Source organism: Bacillus rossius, chromosome 16 (genome assembly GCF_032445375.1).
Source record: "Bacillus rossius redtenbacheri isolate Brsri chromosome 16, Brsri_v3, whole genome shotgun sequence".
Classification (NCBI taxonomy): Eukaryota; Metazoa; Arthropoda; class Insecta; order Phasmatodea; family Bacillidae; genus Bacillus; species Bacillus rossius.
Genome location: NC_086343.1, coordinates 28846955 through 28873784, shown reverse-complemented (window position 1 = coordinate 28873784; position 26830 = coordinate 28846955). Strand labels below are relative to the sequence as shown.

The 26830-nt window shown below is 38.1% G+C and overlaps 1 protein-coding gene across 1 annotated transcript; it reads right to left on the bottom strand.

Annotated features, from left to right (window-relative positions):
* Positions 1–1087: 1087 nt before the first annotated feature.
* LOC134540503 (uncharacterized) lies at positions 1088–25830 on the bottom strand. Its single transcript, XM_063383327.1, has 8 exons — positions 25590–25830; positions 21072–21297; positions 19230–19383; positions 17347–17400; positions 16163–16296; positions 12905–12964; positions 10022–10213; positions 1088–7808 (listed from the first exon to the last, which is right to left on the bottom strand). Exons 1-8 carry the CDS (start codon positions 25628–25630, stop codon positions 7509–7511), a joined length of 1161 nt encoding a protein of 386 aa, XP_063239397.1. The 5' UTR covers positions 25631–25830; the 3' UTR covers positions 1088–7508.
* Between the last annotated feature and the right edge of the window lie 1000 nt (positions 25831–26830).

Below are 26830 nucleotides of genomic sequence, written 5' to 3'. Positions count from 1 at the left end.
TGAAAATGTAAACTTTAATTGATAACAGGATGGAGCCCTGAGCCGTCAAAATTTCTTTGTACGATAGTGGTTAATGTCAAAACCCCAGACCACTGGATTGGTCGTAATGGTCGACGACAGAGCTCTTTCTTGCTGGCCTACACGTTCACCTGGGGCTTTATAAAAAGATCAGAGTCAACATTCCGCTGCTACCCAATGATTTGCTTGAGTTCAGACAGAATTGAAGAAGCCATCGTTTCCATTACTCCGGGCTTGTTAACCAAAATGAGGGATGAATTGTAATTTAGGTTGGATGTGTGTCGTATAACTAAAGATGCACATATTAAACATTTGTAAAAAAAAAAAGTTCATTCACCTCCAATTTGATGTATGAATTGTTGTAAATAGTCTAAATTAAACTTTTATAATAAACCATTGAAACTGGGACATTCTTTTATGGACACGCTGTATTACGAATACACCTTAAGGGCTCTGCCTACCTGGTCACACACGCGGTGCGCAGAGCTTCAGGAAAAACAATGCGATTTCAAAACTAGTCAAGATATCCGAGTGGGGTCTGCTTACGAAAAGCATTTAAGAGTTCGCTGAGGGCCAAAAAGTACTTTTAATTATTTTAGATCATGTTTTTAAACTGTATTCCTAGAAGAGTTAAAATGGCTAAAACGCACGTTTTCAGAGTAATTTTTAGGCATAAAACAACCAGTACAGATTATTAAAAGCACTTAAGGGACTTGCATTACACCTTTATCTTCATTTATCGGCCATATAATGTTGCGGTCACCGCTAAAATTTCACAGTTATCCTGTGACGACGAGAAGACTACGTGTCAATTCAGAGCCTTGCGCTTAGAGGCTATACCGCGCTAGAAATACCAGCGAGCGTCGCGCTTATCATCCCGCTTCACTAACACACATACACCCCTGACGAGGCAGGCCCCTTAACCTGACATACAACAGTTGGACAAATGCTAGCTGGTTATCTCACATCACCAACCTCCAGATGCTGCTGAAAGTATGAAACTTACCGTGCAAGACAGAGCGTATGGGAGAGGCGGGGAAAATTCAATGAATATGTTCAACATTAATTATTGAAACAAAGTTTATTAAAGCTTGGAATTTATTTTACAATCACATTATGAATATACATGTACATATATTAATGGATTAAGTTTTTTAAAGGCACTCATTTAAGTCTTGTACAACACAATCATAAACTTGTATAAAAGTTTCATCCTCAACTTCCTATATATCATAGAATGTAAAAAAATATATTAGATGAGGTACTAGCGTAAAACGTAAACTAAAACTATTATTTTATAATCACAACAGCTTTACTTAACAAGGATAAAATATTAAATAAAACTTCACAACACAGAACAATAAAAATATTTATATACAAAAAGGCGTATGTGTTAAAATGCTTTTATTTATGCTAACCTCAAAAATTTACACTGATAGCATTCTTCCTTAAGCCTGCCCCACACGACACCCATTTCCTTAGCAGTTTTCATGTAATTTTTATGCTAGCGCGCCTGCTCCCGTGTGGGTAACATTTCAGCACCCTTCCAAGGGATCTGGCTCTGGGTATAAAAGTTTTCATAACCGAAGTCTTAGCCAAAACCGTAATAGAACGTGTTCTATTTTTCTGCTATACCCACGAGCTGGAGCCGTCAAGATGGCGGACCCACGTGTTGCAATATAACCCCGTATATAGTCTGTATTGTCAACATTAAGGGACGTAACAAATGTAATGGTATGCCAAATGAAACTTTATAATAGTAAAACTACTATGGAATATATTTGTTAAGCTGAAATTGCCACAGAAAGAAGTAATCGGAAATTTTAAAATACTTTATGAAAATACTTTGCATATATTAGCCATTATCTCCTATCACATTCGTAGAAGTTGCGGTAGCGTAGTGGCGAAGGGCACGATGGCAGCGGTAGAAGGGTGATTTTGAATGTGGTTCGAATCCTCATTAGTCCAATTTTTTTTTAGATTTTTTTAAATAACAAATAATTAAATTGTACATACTGTGCTTTCTGCAAATAAAAATTATTAGAATTAATTTATGATATAATATTATTAACTACATTTAGGTGTCTCAGTCCATTGATTTTATTCTTTTTACTTTTAAAAAAGTAAAGTAAAATCACATGTTCACAAGTAATTTAAACCAAAAGTTAATTTTATAATTAAAACGCCAACGTTTATTAAGAAACGAGTGTCCATAAATTAATAATGAATAAACTGATACTTCATAGCGACACACCTGTGAGGGTAAAAAAAAACATGCAAAATGTTTTTTCTTCACCTAAGATTTAAATTTATTACGCGGTATGTGCGTGTTTATTTGTCTCACTGGGTTACAAAAAATATTAGTTACAATTCCTCTAATTATGTAGTTAAATATATAAGTAATCAATAAATCTTATATACAGTGAAACCTCGTTAATATTATCCCGCTTATTACGAACGACTCGTTAATATTACCTATTACTATTTCCCCGTGAAATATGCCCATTAAACACAATGAAGATTTGTTTGGTTAATACGAAATTCTCGTTATTATGTATAGCGAACAATAACAATTCCCTTCCGTATAAACAAACAGTCATGTTTACCGTTTAATACGAACCAAAGATTACCACAAAGAAACGGCCCCGCCTGAGTGTCCGAAGTGTGTTTTTAACTCTTATGTTTTCAAAATCACTCGTTCGTGTGTTCGATATGTTCAGAAATCACTCGCGTTTGTACAATATTCGATATATCGAACTTCACGTGGGATTGTATTTACGTTCGATTTTGTACTTCCTTTGTATACATGAATCTGTGCCGGACCAATAAAATCAAAATATATATTACGCCTAACGTGTTTAATATTTGTGTACGTTGTAATGAAAGTTTAAGTGAATTATCTCGTGAGAATTTTATTAAACTTTAGAATTTGTACGTACACACATAAAAATGGAGGCAAAACGTAAACGCAAGGAAATTGCATTGAAGACGAAAATTAAGATAATAAATTCAGTTCGTCAGGGTGAAAAAACGAAAACAGAACTTTCTGAAGAGTTTGGTATATCAAAATCAACCTTAAGTACAATTCTAAAGCAAGCAGATAAAATAGAAGAAGCGGTCAGTAAAGGTAGTAATCAAACTAAGAAAAGGATGCGCGTCGGTAAACATTCCGAATTAGAGGCCAAACTGCTGGAGTGGTTTCATCAGATGCGCGCCGCCAGAGTTCCAATTTCCGGGCCTATTATCCAAGAAAAGGCTAATCAGCTGGCACTTCAACTCAGAATTGATGATTTCCATTGCAGCAACGGATGGCTTCAACGCTTCAAAGATAGGCATAATTTGGCCACAAAAACCATTTGTGGCGAATCTGCAGCTGTCGACCAAACAGCAACGAGTGACTGGCTTCAGTCAGTACAGACCATCGTAAGTAAATTTGCACCACAAGATGTGTTTAATATGGATGAAACAGGGCTTTTTTACAATCTGTTGCCCAATAAAACTCTAACCGTAAAAGGTGAAAACTGCCATGGCGGTAAACACAGTAAAGTTCGTCTTACAGTTTTACTATGTTGTAATCAAGATGGCAGTACTAAACTTCGACCCTTGGTTATTGGCAAGTCTGCCAAGCCAAGATGTTTCAAAGATGTTGCAGCAAAAAACCTGCCAGTAGATTACGAGGCAAACAGTAAGGCTTGGGTCACCACAAAAATTTTCCAGTTGTGGTTGTTAAAATTGGACAGGAAAATGGCGACTCTAAATCGCAAAATTTTGTTATTGTTGGACAACTGTGCTGCACATACTGCTCATGGTATGAAGTTGGAAAACATTACCTTACTCTTCTTGCTACCAAATACAAGTGTGACACAACCACTCGACCAAGGTATAATACAGTGCTTCACAAGAAACTACAGACAGCGCTTGGTGAAATACCTTATCAGGCAGTGTGAAAAAGGAAAGACTGAGCTTCCTAGATGGTCAGTTTTGGATGCTATCCGCAGTATAGCCATGTCGTGGGACAGCATCAGCCAAAAGACAATTGTGCATTGCTTTGCAAAAAGTGGTTTTGGCCAGCAAACTGTTGAAGAACCTGACTGTGATCAACCTTTAGAGGATTGGCAAGAGTTAAAAGAACATGTGCAAGTTGATAATGACTTCAATGAGTTTGTTCATATTGATGACAGTGTGTACACCAGTGCAAGATTAACTGCAGAAGATCTTGTTGGTTCACGAGGATTACAGGAAACACCAAGGGCTGACGCTGTACAGTCACTTTGTGAGGGTGGTACAAGTCAGGATAATGATGGTGATGACGACAATGGTGAGGTAGTGCATAAACTTCCAAGCAAAAGTGACACAATCAGTGCTTTGCGTACACTGGAAAATGTACTTGCTGCAAGTGATGTGCCAATTGACTTGATTGCAGGATTTGAGAAGATATGTTCTGCTGTAAATGATATTTACAGAGATAAGTGTGTCCAGAAAAAAATTAATGATTTTTTTAAACCTATGTAAATATATCTTGCATACTTTGCATAAGAATTGCTATACACTAACAGCAATTAACTGTACGGTAAATGTTAATCATTTTTGTCAAAACTTTGGAAGCAAATTAAATAAGAATACATACATACGTATATGTATACTAATTATCAGTCTGTTATAGTATATTTTATTAAAACTATTAAAATTGCTTTTAAGTGTATTTTGTTAGTGTGCATGTCAATATCTGGCTTCTATTACAAAAATAATATTCCACATTTTTAGTGCTCTGACATGTAGGAATTCAATATTTCTTATCGAGTTCTTATTCTACCTATTGGCTCAAGAACCTCATTAATATGAACCTCGTTATTACAAACTGAAATATTTTACTCCCCTTCAGGTTTGTATTAATGAGGTTTCACTGTATAACATATATGAATCGGTAGCATTTTTTTTACTATTACAATGAAATTAGCTTGATTAACTGTATAATTAAATTAATATTAGAATTTAAACCGTACATAAACTACATTTAGTAAACCCAATGTCCCTTGTATCATTTAAATTTATATATTTTTAGATTTTGAAATTAACCTACAACTTAAAAATATATTTGTACATAATTCCAAAATTGCTCTTAATTTGTTTTTAAATACTAAACCAATTTTGTTAGTTATTTGCAAATGAAAAATATAAGATAAAATATCAAATAATATTTCCGCAAGTTACATAATTTTTAACACAAACAGGCGTAACTTTCACTTTTTTTCTTCAGAATTTTGATAAGTTGACTACGACAGGTTTATCCTCCCCTGATATGTTTGCTTTGGTCGGCAACTGCGTTGGCTGGTTTTCTGTTAGCATTCTAGGTATCGTGTGTATGGAGTTAAGAAATCTTTCTGCGGTTCTGCTATACAAATTTTTATGAAAATTTTTATACCCATGGGTATAACAGAAGTTATAGCAGAAAATGGGCATCGTGTGGGGTGGGCTTTACTATGAAACATGCACGGGTAAAGAAATACATTAAGAAAATCAGGTGACAAAATATAAATGATGAAGAATAAAACAACTAAGATTTTTTTAAAATGTAAAAACAAGGTTCAACTGTATTAACACATGTGGGAATAACTCAAACCATAAACATACAATTCACTTACGTATTACACTATTAGTCATACCTGTTTCTAAACACAGAATAAATCTAATTCAAATTCTGAGTTGACCAATAATAGTGGCGAATTTAAGTGATTAATGATTTACAAATCATCAGCTATTACAGTACTATGGATAAAATTAAATAAAACAAAAAAAGTTTGCAACTTTTGTTTTTACTTTGCAAGTCATTAAAACTAGTACACAGCATTTTATCTTTTCTTTTAAATACTAAACCAAATTAAAAACACATATTTATATTTTAAAGTTGGTAGGAGTAGTAAAAATTGTTTGCTGCATTTTTTTTATTTTTAACATCAAGAACACTAGAACAAACTTTTAAATGTAAGGTCTTTGATCTGGCACTTTCTGCACCACTGACATGTCAGATTAGTTACTTTGCAGAATCATGAACGTCAATATAGTTTTAATAAATGGAATACCAAAAAAAAATCAACATAATATTACAATGGTATTCAAAAAACTTGTTTTTAGTTACTCTTTACTACGAGGGCTATTCGTAAAGCAAGCTTAATTTGGTCATTAAAAAAAATTAACTCTTGAGAAAATGTTTTATTGACAGTTTTAGTTTACTGCATGGTCTACTTCACATTTTCACATATTCGCCATTCATTTCCCTACACTTTCGTAATGCTGCACATTTCTTTAACCATTCTGCATAGAGGTTTGCCACCTGGGGATGGAACAGATGCTTTGGCCATAGGCATCATGAACTTTGATTGCGAAATGTGTGTGGCCCAAAAACAGGGGCTCAGTGAACATCTCAAGAAAATGTTTAAGCAATCTCTAATTCAAGTCGAAAAATGATGGTTACAGTTTTTGGGGCAAAAAGGGCATCATAATTTTGGTTGATTTAATGAAACGTTGGCCAAAAATTGCTGCAAAAATTTCATAACTATGATTGTGAACTGGTTTAATTTCCAGGCGGCAAACCTTTAAGCAGAGGGGTTAAAGAAACTGGTGCAGCAATGTGAAAAGAGCTTGGAACTGAATGGTGATTATTTGAAAATGTAAAGTAGGTCTGTAGTAAACTATAACTGTCAATAAAAACTTTTCGTTGCAAGTTTACTTTTTTCAATGAACAAACCGAGCTAACTTTATGAATATCCTTATATGTAGCAAGAAAAAAAAAAGCTGAGCATTACTGTTTGAAAAAGTCTCGTATCACAGTGCGTTCCATGATTCAGAACTCTTCTTCTAAAACCAATTGGGAAATGTAACCAGCTTTGCTGTAATTAAATTAAAAATGAAGAATTGATAAACTCTGAGGGAACTAAAAACACAAAGTAATACGTCCTGGCGGCTAAAGTCAACTACCACAATCTACAGGGAAAAAATCCGAATTCGAAGCGACTCGACTGGCGCTGGATTTTAAAATGTGCTGAACCGTAAGAGTGCAGCATTAACCCATTTGCATCCACTCACTTTAATGTTAGACATACCATGGAATCCATAAACTTTTTTATATATTACTATTATTAAAGTTATTTTTTATTTTCATTATATTTTTATTCTTTAAATAAAATTTTAAAAATAGTTTTAAGTTTCACGATAATATACCTTTGTTATAACAATACTAGCTACTGTTGAGGGGTTATTTTCATTCTAAAGGGATTTTTTCAAGTTTTTCGGGCAGATTGGCCATTCTGCATACCAGTACGCTTATGGTGTTATATGCCAGAAAAACAGCTGCGTACTAGTACGCTTGTAGATGCAAATGGGTTAAATATCTTACACTTCAGAGATTTTTTTATTTTTGTGAATTTTGTCTTTCCGTTCATGAGAACAATTTCGGCACGAGACGCACGATCCTCCAGCACGGACGGAGTGCGTCAGTCCTCGCACAGGAGGCACCGGGCCAGCTCGGCCGCGCTGCTCTCGGCCCACCACGCCTGGAACAGCGCATCGCGCATCACGAACTCGCGCTGCGCCTGGCGCACGAAGCCGTCCGCGATGACGGGGCGCACCCGGTCGTTGATGCAGTGCTTCGCGTACTCCGCCTGCATCTGCAGGAACACGTACCGCGCGTACTGCTGGTCCAGGCACGAGAAGTCAGCGTCCGGCGCACGGCTGCCCCGCTCCAGCACCGAGTCCACGTAGCCCTGCGTCAGTATCGGCACCACGTAGTCCACCTGCAACACGTCACAACGCAGGGCTGGGCGGTCCTGCTTCTTACTGGTTCCAGTTCGGTTTTACATCAAGCAACTGAAACATGCCATACTGGTTTCAACAGTGTTAGTATCAAAACAATTTGTTTTGTTTATAATTCAAATTTCTTCTGTGTAAAAGCAGAGACCACAAGGAAAATATTTGTAGGCACGAGTCACTAAGAACTCAATGGAACTAGGTATATTTATACTTATTTAAAACAATTATTAACCAAATAAAATTATGGCCTAAATTTGATGAAACTGAAAAGGCATATTTCAGTGCCTATCTCTAACTCAAATCATTATAGACATATGCTGTATGACATACAATTTTCGTGCATCATAACATCGCGAGCCGTTGTTCACATTGAAATAATGGTTTGGTTTATTCTTCCTGCATGATAAATTCCCCAGAACCAAAAACGAATATTTAAAAAATCAGTTTCGGGTCAGGTATTTTAAAGAAATAGAAACTGGAACTTAAAAATCAGGGAACAGCACAAGCCTAATAACAGGTCAATCAACGGTCAAGGCATGAAGCTGCAAGATAGAGCATCGTCAGAATTCAATCATGAAGGAAACACAACCATCCCAAAAAACCTACCAGCTCATGGCAACCTCCGTAATGTTTGCCACGAAGAATTTTAATACTGACTCCACTAGGAATCGAATCCTAATTTCTTTGTTGTCTGACCACTTGACCAACATGACCACCAATCCAAGAAAACATAACTTCAAACAGTCAAATAAATTATTCACTTGTTCTTAGAAGCCACAAGTAGCAGGGACACATTCAAATGTCTTGGACAAAGACAATATATAAATAGTGAGGGTAAAACCCAAAATATTAAAAACCTAGCAAGCTAATTTATATTTTGTTCGATCTTTTCTAACATTAGGTTTTCATGAAACAACATTATCAGCTTTAGATAACTGATAAATCTTGGTGATTATTCTTTACCATAAAAGTTAAATTTTGATGCTTCACGTAATTTGCTTGAAAGATGTGAAAAGCCAATCAAAATTTATTCTTTTGAAGTTTTGCAGCAGATGTTACTACGTTAAATTAAAAGATTGAAATGAAAAAAAATGCCAGGGCTAGTACAACCGCTGGTACACAGGAACCACACCCAGCCACCCCTCTTGTGCCTTGTAAAGAAGTGAAGCACTTCATCCCTTCTTCGCCAGCACTCCCCCTAGAACCCCCGTCCAGCCAAGACTGTAAAAAAGGCCACGGTTCGACACGATCTAGCACCTAGTAGTGTTTCTGGGGCAGCGCGTCCTACCAACAACCCTTGTGCTATCGCTGCTCGTACCTGCGCCACTGGCTTCAGATGCCACCATCGCAGCCTCAGTCGTTGAGTCAAGGCAGTTTTGACATTACAGGGCAAGCCTCTAAGGCAACCAGCAGGCAGGTGTTGAATTAGCAACAAACCCCAACAGTACTTTGACTTACGCCTTCTTATTATGCCTCTAGTTCTTTTAACTGTTTCATCTACCTGCCTGGGCCCTGCCGACCTGAGGGAAAGGCCAGGTTACTTCGGCTCAGTGTCCTGGGTTCGTCCCTGGCACCTTGTCATGTTCCATACCGACACTGGTACAGAGGTGAAGTTACTGGAGTAATATGCTTATTTCGTCGGCCGGAAAAATTGAGTTGACTACGCACGGGATATAATTGGAAGGAAACCTTTAGCAATACTCTAAACCACCGCCAGACCTGGTATGGGCAGGTGCCGACCGCTAACATACACCATTCTCTGCCCAATACTCTTTGCCCCTGCCCCACCTGGCCTTATGTATGCTATGCCGTTACCGAAGGGGAGTCGGGTGGAGGGTTAGCCAATGAAAGGAGCCCTGCCTCGTAGATCACGGCTACTGTACCTGACGGCACGGCCCGCCAATCTGACCGAGAGCGCTGGCCATTTGGCACAACTCTGCTAGGGAAGCCTCTTCCGAAGAAGCTAGCCGAGCCACCCACCACCCGGCTGCCCCTGTGACGGGGCAGCACCGGAAGAAAGGCCGCCCACCCGTCACCCTCTCCTGGGCCACAGTTACAAGGTGAGAGCTCCAACCCCCCTCCCCAGACAAGGCCACGTGAAGGGAGTCGGGAGGGCGACACTTTTCAGGGTAGGTTTCGTCGAGAACACATGAACCAATCTGAACGCCTGCAAGGAAGACAAACCAGGTGAGCTTACGTCGTTGAAGAGGCCCAGCACGTACTGGTTGCCGAAAGAGCTGACGAGGACGCTGTGCTCCTGCAGGATCACCACGCCCACTCTCCTGCCGTCGGCCGCGCGTGTCTGCCTGAACACGCTCGCGACACGCCTGGCCGCGGCCACTCCGTCGTTTGCAAACGTCAGCATCACCACGTACGCGTATTCCGTTACCTGCAACACACACAGGATGGCTTGAACCTCTCCTAGATAACAATACATTGTTCATTCCTTTTTAAATATACAAAAAGTAAGGAGTTTATATATAAGGAGCCCTGTAAAGATTTTAATCCCTTTAGATAAACAGTACCGTATTGGTCCGAAAATAGACCGACCTTTTTTGCCAGTTTTGTCAACCTTGAAATCTAGTCGGCCTATAATGGGGCACTAGCCAAAATAGTATAATTAAACACATACATTTCAAGGAGAATCACTTATGGCATAAAAATGTTATCAGATATACAATTCATTGACCTAAAATTACGCCGTACTTACGTGGAATTAGTTATTTTTCCAACTTAGAAATTTAGTAAACACACTAAACCCCAATAACGTATCATATTTTAAGTAAAGTACACAGATGTGGTCACTTGTAGCACATAGCTTTTAAAAGCTGGGTCTGGTTATTTTTGAACTGTATTTAACAGGCTTCGGTAATTTTATTTGCTTGTAAATGTGGTATTTACAGTAAACAATTAGTAAAAACAGCAATTTTTCCGTAAGATTATTTACCGTCGTATGCTTTATTTACTCTTCTGCCACAGGAAAAACAAAATGGCACCAGTGTTGCGACACGAATAAACAAATACCGGTACATACCAACAGTAACAAGAACAATAAAACCTATTTGCAATATTGGGCTGTTTTATGGTTGATTCTTACACATTTTACATGAAACCATTTTGGGTTTTTTACATCAAAATTAAACGTAACGGTAAATGTTTTTACGTCACAATTTCTATGAACTTAGAAAATTTAGCCATTGCCGTGTAAAATGTTGGCACCACTACAAAAGAATGTGAAAATAAACGGAAATATAAACTCTTAAATATTTTTGTCAGTTCAATAAATACTAACTTAGTTGAAGTGTTACTGTGGTAATATGCTGCTGATAAAAATTTTAGTAGTTAGTTAAAATTTATTTTTCCCTGATTTTGAGTGTGCTGTAGAAGGGGTCGGCCTATTTTCGAGGTCGGCCTATCTTCGGGCCAATACGGTAATATAAATTATTTATTTTTAAGTAACTGTCCTCAATAAGTCAAATTAGTATTCAAAAATTAAATTATCTTATGCTTTATCAATGAGAAACAAACACACAGGTGCAAAGAGTATTTTTGGTGTTACACACAGTGCAAAAAACTGCTTGCTGGCAGATACAAAATAAAATACAAAAATTTAATAAAACAAGGGCTTTATACGTGACTGCAAGATAAGGTTTACGGAAGAGTTTTATAGGATACATAGTAAATTCTAAGAAATAAGTAATACAAAATTATTCTCCAATTCAAATATTGAATTTGAAATGCAGGAATGTGAATATGTAGGTAATTGAAATCCTGCTTAATTTTTTTAATCACTTTCTAATAATTATGTACAGAAAAAAATGGTAAATATGTAAGGTAAAGGCTTCTGAGAATTTATTGAAGTAAATGAAGTATTAGGTTGGATAAGTTAAATCAGCTACAATAGTAATACATAAAATCTTTGTTAAAAATTTAATTTCTTGAAAAAAAATTGTATTTTAATCAACTAACATAATCTAACAAATCATTTTCTTCACTCATTATTCACATTATTTCCCATAATTTGCATCTTTACATAATGATCCAAGAAATTTCTGCAAAACTGTAAAATCCAAACGATTTAAAAAAAATTGAAACTAAAGAAAAAAACTGTAATACATAGTGAAATAATGATGAAATGAGCTCATACTAGCATTTTTAAACCCTAGTTATTCACTCGAATTTCTTGTTAACGGCAGCCAGATAAACTTGATTATTATATATGTAGTTCAGCAATTTTATGAACACATAATTTAAAGTAGTTTGTTTTAATAATCACAACCTCTGTTTCATCAGAGATCAATACAGTAAGCTGCTACTGTGTCACATGGTGGTAATCAATCATGACTATTGATTTATACACTGTTGCAGCAATTGGTTTCACTTCTTTTAGTGCCCATCACAAAGGAGTGTGTGTGTTCACTGATGTAATTCATAGGTGTAGATGTATATTTAATTTTCTTACTGTTGGAATGCATGTTGATACAAATACAAATAATAGTTTGTTTATAATTTAAAATTTAAAAAATAGACACTAGTTTTAATTGTCCATGCTATTTTTTTTTCACTAATACTCCACGAGACAGTTGTGAAATAACATTGAAATCTTTTGCATTTAAAATGCTTATTAAAGTTAATGTTTTAAATTATGCTATTCTGTTAAAACATCTGGACAGGTACTTATTTTGCACAAATATCAACATCAATTAAGTGTAAACAACTCACAAGTGCAATGCCAAATATTAGTAATCAAATAAACATTTGTTACTTCAAAGTTTAAGTATTCAAAGTCATATAAGTTAATTGTATTCATATTCCAAAATTAAAATATTCCAACAGGCAGTATGTATGAACCACAGGAATCCCTACAGACAAAAATGGGGGTTTGACTGAAGCTTACAAAATACAAACTAAGAATTTTAATCATTGTCTCATATATAAAAACAAAACACTCAAAACAAAACAAAACATTAGATACATTTTCTCATTGGAACATTCTTGCAGGAGAGGAAATCGAAGGAACGCAATACCCATGCATACCATTTAATTCTGCTCACATACTAAACCCTCGCTTAATAATTACCTCCTGTTCATTTTGTGGTTGAGAAGTGATTCTGGGTGGATCTCTCTCGCAAGGTTCGCGCTGTGAACACAAAACAAGACAGGGTTATTGACTAATCCGACACTGCACTAGTTCCTAGCTAACAAGGTTGTATAATAATTCTGTACTGGCATGAATGTCGAGAAAATAATATTAAATGGTAGCCCTGCTAGCCTGCCCAACTGAGGAAGAGGTCGGGTGACCTTTCTTTGGTGCTGTCCCGCTACAGAACAGCCCGGTGGCGGGAAGAGGGTCGGGGCTCTGGCAACTGGTCCGGTAGGGGCGCGACGCTACTCCGCACCGGGGGAGCTCGCCTCTTGGGCGGCGTGGGAGGCAACGGTGACACAAGGGCTCCAGCAGGGCGGTGGAGAGGTCGGGCAACCTTCAGATACCTCTTTGGCAGAGTTGGCAAGCGGACCCGCTCTCCGGTGCCAGGTCACCGGGGTGGCCCGAACAGAGGCCTCGCAGACTACGAGGGTGCCGTCGGTCCCTCTCGCTGCAGCTGCGCAGCCTCCTGGTTCATAGTTTGGATGTGGACACGGCTCCTCTTTCGGTCGACGAGGATAGGGGGGCTTCCCGTCTCTGGTGGAGATAGGACATGAGGTCAGGAGGGGTGGGAGCAGGAAAGGGATTATGTTAGAGGTCTGGCCAACCAAGCGTGGTGTGCTATGGCTAGCGTTCCTAACCGACCACCCCGCGTGAGCACCTTAAGGCGTAACCTAACGTCGCCGAGTACTTCCAGTCCTGACCAAAAGTTCGGGGTGTGGCAACTATGGCGGTAGATACACAATGGGCTCTCCGAGCGGACCAACGTCGCTGGATATCCAGCCACTGAGGAACCAACCCACCGCAGTACAAGGGTCCAACCTGGGTCACCAGGCCGTAATGCCAGTCCCTTCCCTCAAGTCAGCTGGACAACAGAGAAGGGCCTTGGCCGGTGATGAGACAGATGACAGAATAGAATGAAAGGCAGTGCCCTACCAAACAGAAAGGTGTAAATACAGTGGCGGGTGTTCCATTTAAATACAAAATATACCTACCTCCCTCTGGTTAGCCTTTAAAGTTTTGCCCTATAGCAGCCTAAAGTGGCACTGCTCACGACTGGCGAACGTTGTCGTCAGCAGGCGTCAGTAGGCAGGTGGCACAGGCACAGACAGCAAGAGGGTGCTATGGGGCTCGCTGCTCGGGGAACATTCGACATTTAGAGCCTGAACATGCTCTTTTATACCAGCCTGGTTGGAGGGGAGTGTAGGGCAAGCTGTGGCAGGCAGGCGGCATGCCTCAGTTAGGCTAACCCCTTTTTCCAGGGCTCCGGAGGGATGGCAGGCAGCCGGTTGCACAGCGGATTGCTGGCTTCAAGGCGCTGGCAAGGTCCCAGGTGTACGTCGTAAGTTACGGTGGGAGAACTGATGTCGGTGCCCTTTGATCGTGGTGTGGGCACATGACAAGTTTTAACTTTTGTTGAAGAATTATATTAATAAATGTGATGACGAAATGAATATATAAGGGCCAAAACAAAGTTTTAGTTTATTTTAATCATTATACCATTTAGCAATACTTCATTTAAACCTAGCAGCACAAAAACACTCAAGATCTGTTTTAATTTCCATGATCACACTCCGATCACCTGATCGCCTCATCGGTAGCCCATAACCCACCACTCTTATTTGCTTCGTGAAGCTTTGCGCTTGCACATATTGAAACACCCGCCTGTACTTAAGGTCATGAACTCTTACCTCTGCAGAAAAACTTTAATGAGCCTATTACCACTCAGGGTCACCGAGGGTATGACACAAGCAATCATTCATTCATAATTTGTAAGTACATCCCTTGCTGGGGCATCTGCGAAAGGGAGCATCGTAAAGGTACAGTTTTGTACTCTGTAGTTATTATCTGAATTCTATTTAGGGCCTATTGCCTAATAATCACAGTTTCAATTAGTATTTTTCGCAGTTTTCTCTATTGCTAGTTACTGCCAATCATCATTATTGTTTGACGTAAACATTCGTGAGTGGTCTCAGACTGTTTAATATACTTGATTCTAGGCCATTCAGGCTTTCGATTTTGTCATCACATCACATGCTAGTCTGCAATATTATGCACTATTAAACTGGATGATGATTCATATTGCCATAGTTGCAATGTATTTATTGTCATTCCTGATATTCGTAGTGTACTGATATTAGTTAAAGGTCAACCATGATAAGGAAAGGTAATTTGTTGATTGTTGTTGCAGTTTTTTTGGAGTTGCAATGTTGTTTCAAAAACCTACTCTGTAGTAAAGCAAATTCTAGCATTTTACAGATGCAATACATTTTTTTTTATCACCTATTGTTAGATATACTTTTGGAAGTTTCTGAAATGTAATTTTTTGAACCATGAAATTTGCAGTATGTTTGCCTAAAGTATGTTGTAAAACTGTTCATAGTAATATTTATTTAGAATACGCAATTGTAATGTCAGACATTTGCATAGTTTTTACTGAGAATTAAATTCTTTAGGCATTTATATTATTTTTATTATGCCAATCAGCTGGTTAAATATAAACTAATATGGTTTCAATGAATTTATATGTCCTGTTGACAATGAAAACAAAATTAAGAACAAGATACAAAACAGTTTTTTTTTTCTTTTCCTTCTCTTCCCTTCTTCTTTCAGTAAAGGGGGGTCATCCCATTCCCATGTTAGAATGGAAGCTATTTAAAACCTTTTAATTTTTTGTTTAAATTTTCAGGTGCCTTGAACTGTGTGCACAAGGCACCAGTACGAATGTACATATGATGTTTGGCATTGTATATATGCTCATATACTATTTCATTAAACAGAACTGATGCATCCAAATTCATAAATATCAATTATAATTTTGGAATTTTAATAGTATTATCTATTATTTTGAGTTGAATATCATTTTCTTTTACTTACAATTAGAGAGAATCAGTAATTTGACCATAATTTTAATTAAAAGTGTATTCAAATGAACAAAATGAACTAGTATCTAGCAACATACAGAACACACTAAATGTCTTGCAAGTTGGGCCTCGGAATGGACCGCTAGAGCCAAATATCACGGAACCAAATAGCGCCCGCTTGGCACAGCTCGGTTTCACATCAACTTTTCTAAAAACCTCAATCATCTACTTCGCCCTTACGCTCCTCGCCCCTACTTTGACAGCTAGCAAGATGCTTGGCTCACATTGTGGTACACCAAACAAGAGGTCGCAGCTACGCTGTACTGCTCACCTGGCGCTCCAAGTTTTCCAACACTGGCCCAAGAGGCTCCGTCTCTTCCTTCTTGGCCACGGGAGGAATGTCGCAGAGTATCATGGGCACGGGCGGCAGGTACTCCGGAGTTATCAGGCTCCTCTGGTAGTTCCCTGGTGACACACGGCATGCTCTGGGCTCTCGGAAACAGTGGTGGAGAGGCGGGGGTGTCAAAACCCTTGAACTTCCATGCTAAGCAAGGTCCTCCATCTTTTAACTCCTATTCCAATTTTTTTGTGGAGTCTGTCTCTCCAATGCTTTGAATCATGTTGCATAGAACATTGTCACATAATTCAAAGGATTGGTTGGAGAGCCAGACTTGACAAAACATTGGAATAGGAGTTTATAAACATTGCAAGCCAGACTTTAAAAAGGATTTAAAGGGTTACACGCTGGTCTTTGAAAAGGATCAAAACTAGCGAGCTACAACTTCCCCAATTAATTCCATCAACCACTGCAGTTGTCAATACCTGTAATTCATTGCTTTGCTGTATCCAGTTATATTTTGGGATACATTATGGACACTAGCAACACTGTCACATCTAGACCAGCAGAATAGTAATTCTTTTTTCTTATAACTTTTAAAAACTTGCGTATTACTTGTCTGTCTTTTGGGAAGGGGATAGGGGTCACTACACCCCCTAACCCTAAAGCATCCTTACTCAGAAAACTTTCTCTGACAAATAGTACCAGTTCATGCTATATGCTTACAACAGTAAAAAAATAGGTATATTTGCCCCTTGTAATGGTGAGGAAAACACCACCTCTAATGTAAGTCATGTTTTAAAACGAGCAAATGAATAAGTCTTGTTGACATTGGAGCCATTGTAAACTTAGAGGTGATGACACTAGAACAGAACATTGATGGAATGAAAGGGAAAGGAATAAAATACACTCCGAAAAACCTACAAGCTCACAGAAGATTCCCACATGCAAGAAATCCGAGCCTGAATCAGCCGGGAAACGATCGAGGTTCGCCTTGATGGGAGACGACCGATCGGAAACATTCGGCCAACATGGCTGCTGCAGTGAAAATGGTCTGTACTGATCCCGTAACATTTACGACGTTGAGTCAGGTACGTAACCATGTGACCAAACAAACACTAACACGTGACCTACACACATGTCGTGCATAAGGCAACAGCACATGACGAAGCACGTACCTGTCACTGGGTGGCCACGAGCCTTCTCTTTCCCTAGTACAGCATCCACCAGCTCTGAAACACAGGGCCGTACGTAACAACGCCATGCCTCTTCTCAAATATTAATGTATTTTACATGAAAATAAAGTTGCAAATGTGGGTTTCACACAAACAAACAATGGATTTACTATAGCAACGTATCAAATTCCTGGGAATATGACATCATCCTGCATGTTTGGCAATGTTAATTTTACCAAACTAGAAATATTTTAGAAAGGCAGTTGGCAGCACTGAACTTCCCATCATTGCAACATAAATATTTTTAACGCTTTCTGTTCATAAACGTAAACAAGCATTTTGAAAGTAGTTGAGTTTGTTTAATAGAATTATTTCTGATAAAAGTCTGAAATCAATTAAATGTTAAAATGTGATTACAAACAAAGTCAAAATATGAATTGTGTAATAAAATCTCACCATAAACAGTGGACATTTTGAGATACTTCAACATTTACATCTCTTACTCAAGAACCAAAATATTCATGTTCAATTTTAAGCAATTGTGAATTACCGCAAGGTTGGATGGATATATTATTTTCAACATTTGAGATAATAAAATTCAAGGTAATTTATAAAAACGTAAGATCTCAAACATTTTATTTACTGTGGTGTATATTTGCTTATTGTTTCCATTCTAGTGAGAATAAAATTACTTTTTAAACACTTCCCTCTTTCTACATTTTCCTGGTTTATATATATATGTATATATTTTTCCTGGTCCCTTGAAATATGTAAAAACAAGGTTCCACTGTATATTAAAATTGGAAAAAAAAAAAGTAGTGGTGCTGCACACATAACATAGATATAATGGCCTATGTAATGAATGTGGTGTAAACTCGGGACGTTTTTTAACCATTAAAGAAAACGTAAGGCCCAAAATAGTTCAAATCAAAACTGTATTTTAACTCAATAGAAAATAATATTTTCAAGTGAAAAAATAAGTCTACATTAAGAAAAAAAAGGGGCAGAAAACATGTTAGTGAATACGTCTAGCATACCACGCCTTTACAAATGTTTTAAATGAAAACAGCCTGTAACAAATCAGTAGAACTTTAAGACAAAGACATTTTTCAGCACTAAATAAGCAACAGCCACGACTGAGGAGACACTGCAAGACAAGGTGAGCACATGAATGTGCATGCGTAAATGAAGACAACATTCTCCCCAGTGAGCAAAGTGTCCCGAGCTCTTAATCAGAACATTCCTTAACAGCAGTTTTTTTTGTTATGTTAAATGTAGTGCATGTTGGCGCATAACCCACAAAACAACCCTAAGCAGGCTAACGAGATAAAATTGAATAATTTTTATTGAATTATCACTATTATGTATGGATACAAAGAAAGAGTGAAATGAAATCTACAATTTAATTGATAAATTTACTTTTATTTGCACTCATTTATTCAAATACATATGTTTATTACTTTAACGAACAGATTATTTTAACTATAACTTTTATACATGTTTGCTATTTAACTTCTTCCAATCTGTGTTATTCTGTTAAGGATACGACGATGATAGGAAAAGTAGGAAACAAATGGGAGTGTTTCCAGTTTAATGTGCCTCGAAAAAGTCAAATCGATGGTTGTTCCAATCGAGTGGAAGAGAGATAGATGCAGCGCAAGCGTACAATGAGCGTAACGGGACAATGTGCATTATGGGACAATGAGTCATCCTTTTTCGTGCGTGCAGCCGGCGTTCATCGATTTATTATTGTCAGGTCAAAAACACACAGAACCAGTAACATTATGTAATAAATTTTTCCAAATGGAATGACTTTGGCCCCGTGTGTGTGTTAGTGACCTTGCACGACACAAGACCACACGCCGTGGAGCGGCAGTGTCACCCACCCAGCAGGTGCGGCTTGCTCTGGCAGATGGCGTCCAGCCTCTTCATCTTGTGGAGGGCGGAGACGACCTTGTCCAGCGAGGCGTCCTCCCTGTGGGCGAACGCCGCCAGGATCCGCTCGCACACGTGCAGCAGATCATTCGAGTTCCACAGGCACTGCGAAGTCAAGGCGACGACAATTAATCCCCTTGACGTTTTACAACCGACTGAACGCAGTCACGTACGTTCAGCAACCACCAGGCTTGCGTCACACTACGCAACCGACCCGGAGCAGTTGCCGATGTGAGGTCTTCTGGGTCAATTGTTTGCCACGTGTTCCATTTGATAAATATAGTTAACACATTTTTGAAGACCTGCACTGTGCATTTTAAGAATAACGGTCAGAATAAAATTCAACCGAAAAATGCTGTGGAAATTTTAATCTCCGCAGCAGAAACTCAATAGTGTGACATTGGCCTAACACCATAAAAAAACACACCATGCAGTAGAAATTATTTGCAATTGTCAGTTACAATTAATAACTATGTATTCCATTAATTACGTGCTATGATCAAAGGAGCCAATCTTTTTAATACTAAAACAAATGAAAAAATTAAATAAACAAAAATTATTGAAATCAAGATGGCATCTTACAGTTACGTTTCTTATAAATCAGTAGTGAATATTATCAGATGCTGCTGCTGATTAAACTCAACAGGTAATTAAACTTCCCAAATTTAGTCTCAAATGTTCATTCACAAAATACAAAATATTAGATACAATTAAAAAAAATTCCCATTTTATAATAAAATTGTGTCTTAAACTTTGGCCAGTATGGCTTGTATCTGGCAACAGAGCATACTGAAACAAGGCCAGCATTAATAGTTGATACAGTACACTCCCGATTATCCGCAAAATTAAGTGGCAGAGCCACCGCGGATAGTGAAAATTGCGGATATTCCGCAAAAGAGCCGAAAATGGGGAAACAAAAAAGGAAACATAAATTTCAACTTAAAAATTTAAAAATTTATGTACAGTAAAAGTTACAATTAACAGTAAAAAAATTTTAAATGCTAAACTTTTAGTATTTTACTAAATAATTAACATGCAATATATTTCAGTAATGTAATTACATAAATGTGCTCGGTACTTGCTTCGTAACAAGGGATACAGTACTGTACGTACTTCATTAGACACTGCGTGAGTTCCGAGAAGGCCTGTGGCGTTTACTGTACACTGCAACACAATAAACTCGTCAGTAGAGTTCAAATTTGCTCACTTGTAATAAAATACAGATTTACATATGTGTGCTGTATTTTTTTCGTAGCATGCGCGGATAACAGGGAGTTTACTGTACTGTGCATCGGAAAGAGAGAGCAGACACACACTACACACGGCTAGACAACTAATCCATATCCGTGTGGCTATATTTATATTTTCGTTATCCATTCTTCTTCAAGTTCCGATCCCCATGTAGGGGTTTTCTCGAAGATTTTACATCAGTGTAGCAATAACGTCGCCCATTAATTTAATTTCTTTTATTTTCTTTAAAACTTACCTTAAATCGTTTTCCGGGGTATGCGAAGTCGTCGTCAGAAGACTTTTGGTTAGATAGACACTTAATTGTATATATGTGTGTGTGTGTGTGTGTATGTATATACCTATATATATGTGTGTGTGTACCTATATGTGTGTGTGTATGTGTGTATATGTATATATATATATGTGTGTGTATGTGTATGTGTATATATGTATGTATATATATATATATATATATATATATATATATATATATATATACATATGTGTGTGTGTGTTGTAAACACAGAGCGGAAACAGCACGGCGACAGGCAGGCAGGCCTCACCTGAACGGCGACGGGGTCGACGCCCAGGAGCGCTGCGAACTCCCTCCAGCCGCCCGACAGGCGGTCCCCGCCGAGCACGAACTTGCAGATCTGCTGCAGCGCGGGCAGGCCCTCGGCCGCAAACAGGAAGCCCGCGTGCAGGCGCGAAGTGGCCCGCTCCAGCTCCCCCGGGTCCTCCTCGGCAGGCCGCACCGAGTCCCGGAGCTCCTCCAGCACCGGGTCCTGCCTGCTCGCCAAACACCGCGCCGCCCCGCGCATCAACTCATCTTCTTTCATCACAGGCATGACTATCTACAAGTCAGTACATTTTTCAAGTCGCTGCTTTTCCAAAAAAATAAAATAATAAAATTCCAAATTTTTCTTTCTTCAATGCTACAGATGTTTCTTGTTTTACCCTGAAAACAACGTTCAAAAATTCCTACTGGTTCCTGAGAATTCATCTTTTATTGTTTAAATTACAAAACCTGTGAATTGATGTAGCCACCGCCATTTTTGGACTTTTAATAGCGTTGCAGATCCTGTGGTCATCCATGAATAAGAACGTGTATATTTTGTATTTGGATTTGATGTTTTATCATCATGCAGCATTTGGTAGGAGTGTATTTTGTTAATCGAATGGAAGCTGGATGAACAGAAATGTGTAACCATGGTGCTGAAGTTCTCAATATGGGGGGGACCAACGAGAAACAACATAAAACCATTTATAGTTACTTTTGTAAACATTAGGGGGACATACCAAACGTATTAAACTTTACGATAAATTAAACTTTACGATAGTGAAACTACCGTGGAATATATCTGGTGAACTAAAATAGCCACAGTAAAAAGTAGTCACAAGTTCTAACATAAGAAAATTGGCATTACATTGTTAATAATACAGTCTCCTTTCAAAATTATAAAAGTTTCGGTAGCGCAGCGGGAGAGCACACAGTTGAGCAGCTAAAGGGTAATTTTTAACCTGGTTCAAGCCTAACTAACTCTTTTGTTTACTCTTTTAATAACAAAAATAATACAATATAATATGTTAATATAATAATATCACACAATAATATTTAATCAGCTCAATGGGATTGTTTGTTTGTAGGAAGTATTTAGAGACTGATTTAATTTGTTTGAGTAGTAACAAATGTACAAACATATAGTGTATGTAATAATTTGTTGTTTTTTTTTAATGTTCCTTGTTAATATTTTAGTAATGACATAGAAGTATATCATCTAATATGTGCAGAAACTTTATAGAAATTAACTCTATAATTCAGGCTTGAAGTCTGGGTTTGGGATTTTTTGAAGTCTTTTTTCCCCTTTTATCGGAGCCGTTTCTAACAGCTTAAAATTTCAGCCTCTTTCGAGCTGCTATCTGCGAGAGATGGTGGTAAGCAACGTTTACGATTCAGGCAGCGGATTCCAGCGGCGGGCGCAGAAGAAAGTAAGTGTGTGATTCGCATCTAGAATTTTCTGTATGTACTTGAAGGCAAATTTATTGATCAGTCTATTTATTGTGCTCGTCATTATTTCAAAGAATTCTACATTAAATTTAGTGTCTGAGTTTCTTATTTTAAGTTAATTTGAAACATGAGCAACATGAGAACACATGAATTTGCACGTTACAGAGATTATATGTTTACACCGAGTTTACCGGTGTAAATCACCGGCGAGAAAAGCCTCTAATTTTTTTTAAATAAGTATTTACCTTCTACTGCATCACATAACCCAAATACAAAATATACAGGTACTTATATATTAATAGTTGCAGGATAAAGTTGCTATGCAAAGCACGATAGCTGCGGCATCACTGCAGAGCTACCTAATGTAAATAATAAAAAGCAATTTATCAGAAACTGTAGAAATTTTGAAATGCTTTTTATGGGGTAAAAAGAGTACTGTCTTTAGTGTTCAGAAAAAACTATTTTTGGATTTATATAATTTTATTTACAGCAAAGTTGCTATTTAAGAATTTCACCCTAGGGTTTATTGAAATAATAGTTTACTGTAAATATTTCTCTTGTAGATTTATTAAAATACATTCGGAAAAAAATTTCACATTCTCCATTAATGGTATAATTCACACATTGCGGCTTGTCTGCAAATAAAATAATAAAAATTCATAAAATACTTTTTGTAACTCTAAATACGTTCCTCTATTTACCCTGACAGCTGCATTTCTAAATTCCAACTGGTTTCTAATAAATTACAGTTTATAGTTTACATTACAAAACCTTTGCACTGATGCTGTCGCTCCCATTTTTTCTTTCTCACGTGGGTCCGTGTGTTTATATTTGAGAACTTAAGTCAAATATTGGGAATGGTCTATTAGGTTACATTAGCTACATTAAAAATACTTCCAATTATTTTTAATGTTTGCTTAGGAATTACCAATTTAAGATGATGTAGCTATCCTGACCTAACAAACCGTTCACACAATTACACAGTATTTTTATTTATTTTTATATTTTAATCGTCCACAAAATATTAAACTCTTTTTATAAAGCTAACCTAATCTAAGTAAATGAACAATCTCACGATGTAACAAATTGGTAATATTTGTACCAAACCTGCACAAACGCGGACTCGGAACAGACTGTTGTGAATATTAGGTTTGCCAATTCTGCGATTCTCCATGCATAAGAATGTAAAAAATAATGGTGATGGCTGCATCAATGTGGGTATTATGATGTAAGCTACAAACAGTGATTTCACAGAAACCATTTGGAATATTAAGACACTCTTTTCAGGGTAAATACAGGAACGTTTTTAGTTTTCAATAAGATTTTATTAATTTCCGGAAAAGCCGCTGAAAGTAAATCTCTGTTTATGCTGCTACTCCTAGTTGTGGTAGCCACTGTAGTAAACCTCCTTGCTATTGTATTGATGTGTTCTCATGGGGTTCTTGGCGCCTACCCTTGTTGCAGCAAATACCAGGACCGCTACTGCTGGATGGTCTGCCCAGACTGATAGTCCAGCTAGCACGTCACTGCCCTGGGTTACCGTATGGAGAGTAATTATAAAAAGTAAATTTAGTGGTGTTACGTGAATAGTGGAAATTTGCATATAAATGAAATAATAATAATTGAAAAACATATGATTTTAATGGTTCTTAAATATTGGTGGGAAGTTATGTTTAAAATGAGATTAATTGAGAAACAACCAAGGTGTCAAATCTAGGTGTCGGAAATTAGATGCAAATGACGTCACTAGAACACGTCGAATATACTGCCGGGTCTAGCTATCCGTCGTCGGAGGCTTGAGGCTCTCTTCACAGGACCTCCAGGTGGTCTGCTGCTACACTGGAACTCTGGATGCTGTAATGCTGTAATTAGCGAACTACAGAGGTGCTGAGGTCGCCGGATATCAGCTGAAGACTCGACATCCCTCTCGTCCTGGAAAGTCTGGTCTAATTCTGGATTGGTCTCACCAATCTTCGTGGTCGAATCTCAGCTGGCGCTGCCCTCAGATGTCTGGAACCACTACGAGACGAAAACGGGACCGACGCGGAAGTTGGCATTCGAAGTCGCCGATACTCCCTATCTAGGATTTATTTAATCCAGATACAATTCTCTCAACTCGTAGAGAGGAGAATGCTAAGCAGGACACGATCGCGGATGACGCGAAATCTTCTATTTCTCGGGCGGCAACCAAGGCTTTGGTTCGCCCCAGCCCGAGAAACGTCTTCTTTCCGCAAGATGGCGATGGCGTCTCCCTTCTTCTTCCTAATATCTATTTACTGGCCGTCCCTAGCAACCAAGGAGCTATCGATATCAGTAAACAGAATAAGCTGCATAGTGAAATAAAAACGTGGATGTTGGAGTGTAAAAGAATCGAACTAAGACCAAATGAATAAAGTTTCCAAGGAATAATTCTTAGAAGACCCTGAAGTTGAAAGTGTGTCGTCTATGGTAATAAGATGTGTCATATTTGTTATGCCTTGGTTGTCCTCTTTACAATCAAAACAATTAAATACATAATATTCCCTCATGGAATATACAATTAATATTACAATCATAATAAAAAATAATAATATATAACTGTAAACAGTTGTACTGGTTACAGACGCGACATACGAAAATTACCAAGCCTAGAAAGGTACCATTAAGTGGTTTTTGTTATGGCTTTTAAATGCTTGTGATTTACCATTGTTTTATGTGCATTTCTTTTCATGTTTCATTTAAGATGTTAGGTGAAACATCTACCAGTATTTAACCTGGTGAAATTGAAAATTTTTGCGATATTTTCTTGGTGTCATTATTTATTTGCAACCTTTGGACGACAGCATAGGCTTTATAGTGTACAGGGCATGTGAAAATAAAGAAAATGAATACAATATACTGAGAATACTATCGTAGTACCTAACAATCAATATTAAAACCTTTAAATAATATTATTATCCTGCTAAACTCCAACTGTTAAAAACAACATACACTGAATCACGTCGATACACTTAAAATACATTTATGTTTACGAAAAGGTGATTCCCGAATTCAGAAATATTTCCATTTTTAATAGTGAAAATAAGTTTCTTACCCCATTCCGAACTTAGGTAATTCTTCGGAGGCGAGATTCATGACGCAGGGACAACTATTCACTGCACACAAAAACACTGTAAAATATGCCTTCGTAAAACTGCAACAACAATTTGTATCAGAGTCAAATTCATGTCAAAATAAAATAATTATCTCCATTCCTTTATTTTCAATAGAATAGAATGCTACCGATTACATTTTTCCTGTTGTGACGTCATGAAAACCATAGTCAACAGAATAAAGGGTATATAAACTCCCACACTAGATTATAACCACTGTTTTCAGCGCCCATGGCTGGAAAACAAATAACACGAGCGTGAGCTTTCCGAATCATGTAAGTTGAAATTAGAAATGCTGAACACCAATTCAAACACCAATCTTAATATTCGAATGTATGTAATGTTCCGTGTATTAGGGATTTAGGCACGTTTTATTTAAAAATTTTGTAATCTTAAATATTTTTGGAAATATTTTTTTTTTCTCATCTTATTTTCTTTACGTCCAGGCCCTCAGCCTCTGTTCTCAGAGGCGAGCTGATTTTCTTTCCCAGCCTCATGCTAGGCTAGCATTCTGGCTAATATTTCTCCCGCCTCCAGGCACGTGGGGGCCGGTAACTTTATTTCTTCGCGTGACTACCTTTTGCCTAGAGCAGCTTGTGAAGCAGTGCTGAGCCCTGCTAACTCTGTCACGAATCGGTATAAGGTTCACTAGCAGCAAGACACGACAGGAGGATCCCGTGGGCCTTGTGTCCCACAGACCATGCGTTTTTTGAAGCCATCCCCCTCCTGCTCGCCCACCACTTTCTTCTCAGAAGTGTGGCTAGGAGCGACGACCGCACGGGGACGTTAACCGAAGTCAAGGCCATCTCAGGCTTGACAGCCGCAGTTACGATTCTGCACCTTAACGACATCTAGTGACGGCTGTGGTCACTAAAGCCACTTGTGGGCGTCGGCAGCGCCGACACCAGCGCTCGCGCGGAGGTAACGACAACCTCTCTCCCCTCTTTATGTCTCAGGCTGCTAGGTGGCACCACTGGTTACTCCATTACCCCCTAGCTTGACACTCTCGTCGGTGACAAGTCGATTTATTAGTACTTCCTCTCGCCACCAAAAGATAGCGCCTCAGTCGCGCAGTCACTCCAGTAAGATCTATTTTTTTTATGCCGGACACCTTCGGGTGGACTCGGTCATTTTCGGCTCAGAGCCTACCCCCCCCCCCCCCCCAAATTGTCTAGAGACCCCG